We start from the raw sequence: 6,015 nt of genomic DNA on the forward strand, positions 1-6,015 counted from the left end.
GGTACTGCACTTGTGTATAATGACAATAAAGTCATTCTATTCTATTCTAAGATCTCACCTCGTGGGGCATCCATGATCATGGGGCAAGACCTGGTCAATGACCTGAGGAGAGCTGGGACCACAGTCTCATAGAAAACCATTAGTAACACACTACGCCGTCATGGATTAAAATCCTGCTGCGCACGAAAGGTGCCCCTGCTCAAGCCAGCGCATGTCCAGGCCCGTCTGAAGTTTGCCAATGACCATCTGGATGATCCAGAGGAAGAATGGGAAAAGGTCATGTTGTCTGATGAGACAAAAATAGAGCTTTTTGGTCTGAACTGCATTCGCCGTGTTTGGAGGAAGAAGGATGAGCACAACCCCAAAAACACCATCATAACCGTGAAGCATGCATTCTTTGGGGACGCTTTCTGCAAAGCGATAGGGATAGGGCCATGTATCGCGAGAGCTTGGCCAACAACCTCCTTCCTTCAGTAAGAGCTTAGAAGATGGTTCGTGGCTGGGTCTTCCAGCATGACAACAACCCAAAACACACAGCCAGGGCAACTAAAGAGGGGCTCCGAAAGAAGCATCTCAAGGTCCTGGACTGGCCTAGCCAGTCTCCAGACCTGAACCCAATAGAAAATCTTTGGAAGGATCTGAAAGTCTGTATTTCCTAGCGACAGCCCCAGAACCTGAAGGATGTGGAGAAGGTTTGTATGGAGGAGTGGGCCAAAATCCTTGCTGCAATGTGGGCAAACCTGGTCATGAACTACAGGAAACGTATGATCTCTGTAATTGCAAACAAAGGTTTCTGTACCAAATATTAAGTTCAGCTTTTCTGATGTATCAAATACTTCTGTCATGCAATAAAATGCAAAAATAATTATTTAAAAATCATACAACAGGATTTTCTAGATTGTTGTTTTAGATTACGTCTCTTACAGTTTTGTAAGTGTACCTATGATAAAATCAAGTATCAAATACTTGTTCTCCCCATGGTATATTTAGGTTTTAGGCATTTAGTCGAAGCTTATATAAGAATCTAATTCAAACTATTTAAGAAACAAGCTAAAGAGCTACCAAGCCTTATTCTCTACTTTCCTCTCTCCTCTGAGGGGATTGGACCTCAGGTTGGAATGTGTAAAGAGGAGAATAATAGAAGTTGGATAGAAAATACAACATCCTCTCATGCTGTTTTGTGCATCTCTTTGAAAAGTCAGAACGTATAGCTCAAGCAGACTGATGCAAGAACTTGGCAATGTCTTTGGCTTTTCATCGGGCGATCAGTCCCGAAAGCTGTGCGTATCCAGCTTCATAGACAGGTTCATTGTTTTTAGTCTGATAAAAGAACATCAACACAGAATTGTTGGATAAATATCTTATGTATTACATGTAGCCTCTTCTATATCTGACCAAAATATGTTTTTCATTGTCACCGGCTAGAACAAGGGAGAGCTCTCTTTTCAATAAATCTATTTTTTCAGTAACATAGAATGCCCAAATTTTACTTTTGTCTGTAAAATATGATGCATTTTGAAAAAGAGGTGAGCCAAAACCTCATTATACAGTAACAAGCAACTGTGAACTCTTCAAGAATTAAATGAGAGCACGTTATTGCAAAAGAGAAAAAAGGTCCAAGGCCCTCTTCTTGTGAAAAAATGTAAAAGCTTTTATTTAAATGGATTATCGGTACAAAATGGACTTCTTCAGCTTCAGACTTCACTCTGAATTTTTTCACTCCTGACTTTTTTTCTTCTTGAGAGGGTGTTATGCGTCCACTTATGAAAGTTATATTGGCCATATATTGATAATTGACAGATAATATAGTATCCATTGGACCAATTCATTAAAGACAGTTGTCATCCTGCTTCTCACTGTTAAATTGGACTCTAGTCTGCAGTGTAGTTCCATCCATAACTAAGGATAGCACTAAATTATAGAGAATAATCTCCAGATAAAAGTTTCTGTTTCTGTCCGTCTATATATTTATGGTTGATCTAGTTGACTTTAAAACATCTGTATCATGTTCTATTCATGATAGCAACACCAGTTCACCAAACAACTATTTTAAGAAGTCGATATCTAACAACTCCAATTCTGAATGTTAAAAGCAATGGACTGTGGCTGGGATGTAGAAAATGAAGCTCCATTACATTAAGCATAGAACAAGAAAAGCTGACCAATGCAAAAGTGAAAGAAATAACATAAAAACAGTATGAAAAATAATATGGCCATGTATAATAACGTAGTGCCAGATTGGCGATTTCCAATCAGCACACCAATGTACACATCCAGCCATTATGTATTATAATCTGGCTCCTGGTCAGTTTTTTGTTCATACAAAAAATGCATTACTATGCACCAGTGCATATTAATGAATCTATCAAATCTATAAAGATGAGGTCATTAACATGTTGCATGTTTATGTACATATGTAGGTTTGAAAAAAAGCCAGATATTTAATTTGCCACTGACAAGTTTTATTTAGGGTAGTTTTTTAAAGATATGTACGTAGGACTATATATCACTGAGGTAATGTATTGTGGAATAGTACCTCTCATGAGCTGCGTTCGGTGTGGAGCTGACTCTGTCCTTAAACAGACTGGCAGCCAAACTGTCACCGGTATAGCCACCTAGCTCTCCTGTCACCCAGTCAGGCAGACCTGCATTGCTGTGCTCCATAGATTGAGCAGTCAGTGGCTCATCAAAGTAGATTGACTAAAAATAAAAAGTCAAAGACAAGATAAGAAGATTGGGTTAATTAAATATTCAGTACTGCCTCAAAAACATTTCTTCGTTTAAACTTGACCATAATAGTATTTTACAAGTTCATTACACTGCAAATAAAGGTAGTAAGTTATTTTCTACTAAATGGCAATAGTTAGGATTCCATGAAGCAGTCATTCTTACCATGTAGGTAGGGAGTGTCTTGAGACTGCCAGGCTCTGGTTTGCTGTTGAAAGGCCTCTCCAGGACCCCTCTTTTGAGCATGTGAAGGAGCAAACGGGCATGCATGTTGCGGTTCTTGCGACCTATCAGACCTGAACCACATGTGGCCGGGTCACACAGCTTCTTTATCCATATAGCACATCGCTGGCGTTCTGAGATCCACGGAAGAGAGGGGAAAAGGGGAAAGTATTTTGAAGGTAATTAAATACATTTATGTATTATCTTGTCAGTTAATTTCTGGGAGTTGTCTGTCTCTGATCAATATTTTTGCACACCCTGCACTAAACTTTAAACCCTTCCTTCTTTCCCTTTCTTAAATACGTATATTGTACATATGTTATTTTGTTAGTTTCTTTTTATATATTTTTGTAATATATGTATTTTATATTAATGTTCTTGACTGTAACAGTACTTTGCTTTGTTTATTTGCTTTGCGTATTCCCTTTTTAATATGTATGCACCAAATACACCTTGGCAAATTCCTTACAAGTGAAAAGCACAAAACAGAGCCAGCATTTAAGTTTGCTACGTCAATGTTTAAACTAAGCTGTGTTTAGTAAAGATTCAGATTAAGTCTTGACATGGCCTAAACACTCAGACAGTAAATCTACAATAGCTTTTAATATTACATCATATGTGTGTGAAGCAGTATAGTGTTCATCTGGGAATGGGTTTTTCTTGGCTAGCGGGACTTCAGTCGCTGCCTGATGGTAGTAACTTGAATTATTTATGCGGGGGTGAGTGGGATCTTCTGTTATGTGATTGGCTTTCCTTTCAGGTGCATGGGTGTGAAATGCTTATAATCGAGTTTGGGTTTGGCCAGTTATTTTACTTATTTCCAATGAAAGCTTAGATTTATTCTTAACAGAGATGACATTGAACCAGGATGAGATGTTGAACGTGAGTATTGATTCAATGATTGATTTGTACACAGCTGTTAAATGTCCTTCCTCAAATCAAAACCTCTGAGTTTCCTCAGCAAGAACAGGTGTTGTTGTGCCTTCTTGTACAGTGAGTCAGTGTGTTGGGAGAAAGACAGAAGGCTGTCCAGGTACATAAAGGCTTCCACCTGCTCCACTGCCTGCCCATTCACCTTCAAGGGGTCAACCGGTGGCGTTCAAAACTGTGTCTCCCCCCACAGCACATACAGTCGCTTGAATAAGTTTACACACCCATGCTAAAGTTGATTAAAAAGAGGAATAAAAAAATCAATCAATCTTTTGGAAATTGATCTTAATGCCTTATTTCAAAAAATTTGGAAAATCAAACCTATTAAGGACACCAATTTTCTTTGTGAATAAATGATGTAGTAAGTATACACACCCCTATGTTATAGAGGCAGGCACATTTTTATTTTTGAAGGCCAATTATTTCATGGATCCATGATACTATGCATCCTGATTAAGTTCCCTTGGCCTTTGGAATTAAAATAACCCCATATCATCACATACCCTTCACCAGCATGGGTGTGTAAACTTATGCTAGCCACTGTATATATAACGCATACAGTATATACAGTCTTGCAGATATTGAGCTCCTAAGAGCTAGAGGCTGGCACTATAGAAAATCCTTTATCCACTTCACTGTTGGGTTGACCTGTAATCCTAAAAGGCTGTTGCAGAGGGTGTATGAATCGACTTTATTAAATGCAGAGGAAAAATCCATGAGTAAAATTCGTGTGGGTGCGTGTGAGAAGTCTAGGTTTGTGCGAACTGTGTCCAGAAAGGTGAGACACAGTAAGTGAAGAGAGATGAAACGTATATCTCACCTGTCTTGTTGGGGTGTTTAAGCACATATGGCTTCATATCCAGTAGAAAATGGTCAAACTCAGTGTCCAGACTATCCCATGAGTCCTCGTGCTTGCTCATGGTGTCAAAGGACTGGAGGTGAATAAATGAATACAACGGTTAATGATAAATGAGTTATAGCGTCACCTGTGTTAGCTAGCGTTAGCTACAAGAGTGCTTGTTAGCTACAAGATTGCTTGTAGCTAGCCTGACCTGAGAGTGGAGCTGTAGCTAGTTAGATAGTTAGCTACTTATACGGAACAGGGATGATAACATAGCGTCACGTAGCTAGCTAATGTTATAACGTAACATGACATGTTAACTTTCTAACTAACGTTAGTTAACGCTAGTTAGTTAACTTGTTAATTGGGGGACTGAGAGCAATTGTACGTTAGAAGCATTAGCTAGCAGACGAGCTAAAGCAGACTTGTAAAACGCTCGCTTAGTGTTATTTTTAACAAACTTCCAGAACAGACCAACGACACGCCAAAAAGGTCACATTAATCATGAAAGTGTAACGTTAAAATTAAGACTAAAATGAGACTTACTTTAGGCACTGATTTAGCCGCTAAAACTGTTTAAACGTCGGTGAGCGTCCTCACCCACGCAACATCCGCTTTCCGTGGAGACACAGCGTCTCCCCGTTGCCATAGAAACTGCACATCATTTTTACACTGTATCTCTATTTTGGAGCTATAGCTTGTTTCTTTGCCGTTAAAATGTTGTATCTTTGTTTCTCAGTTTGTTTTAAGGCAATATATTTAATTAGACTTTGATCTACACTATGTATTAACTCACACTAGTAACATCATTTAGCTTTTCAATTCACCATGTTTAAACTAAAAATAGAATCAACTCTCAGCCCAAGCAAATTCGACAACATGAAATGTAACGTTAGACAAATAAGGTGCCTCTCCGATAACTGGCATGGGACTGTTTAAAGACCTACGGCTATGCGATACTAGAATACCTACAATTTTAATCCACATGATGGCGCACAACACTTTTAGTTCATGGGGTGGTCAGCAACGGATAGGGAGATATGGCCATAGACATATAAAGATTTAGATGTATATGTCTATGGATATGGCGCCTTTGTGTTAACCCACTAACACAGAACGTTTAGGGAACGTTAGTTTTTGGTTCTCTAAAGGTTAGTTCGAACCAAACCAAAAACTAACGTTTAGGGAACGTTCTCTCCGGGTTATAACGTTCTCTAAACGTTAAGAGAACCAACCAACTGTTACGTTCTCCTGCGGTTGCGCTGTAGGCCTACCTTCACACAACGTTCCCGTTT

At 39.0% G+C, this 6,015-nt stretch overlaps 1 protein-coding gene across 6 annotated transcripts in view; it reads right to left on the reverse strand.

Moving 5' to 3' along the window:
- cep112 (centrosomal protein 112) overlaps positions 1 to 5,393 on the reverse strand; it is a 102,682-nt gene extending 97,289 nt beyond the window's left edge. For all 6 annotated transcript variants that reach the window (XM_032536686.1, XM_032536684.1, XM_032536683.1 and 3 more), the window contains exons 1-4: positions 5,267 to 5,393; positions 4,700 to 4,811; positions 2,893 to 3,083; positions 2,537 to 2,700 (exon numbers count right to left, since the gene is read on the reverse strand). In XM_032536686.1, the coding sequence (XP_032392577.1) occupies positions 2,537 to 2,700; positions 2,893 to 3,083; positions 4,700 to 4,799 (455 nt within the window). In that variant the 5' untranslated portion in view covers positions 4,800 to 4,811; positions 5,267 to 5,393. The remainder of the gene's footprint in view (positions 1 to 2,536; positions 2,701 to 2,892; positions 3,084 to 4,699; positions 4,812 to 5,266) is intronic.
- Positions 5,394 to 6,015: the final 622 nt, after the last annotated feature.

The sequence above is a fragment of the Etheostoma spectabile genome, chromosome 15 (genome assembly GCF_008692095.1).
Source record: "Etheostoma spectabile isolate EspeVRDwgs_2016 chromosome 15, UIUC_Espe_1.0, whole genome shotgun sequence".
NCBI lineage: Eukaryota > Metazoa > Chordata > Actinopteri > Perciformes > Percidae > Etheostoma > Etheostoma spectabile.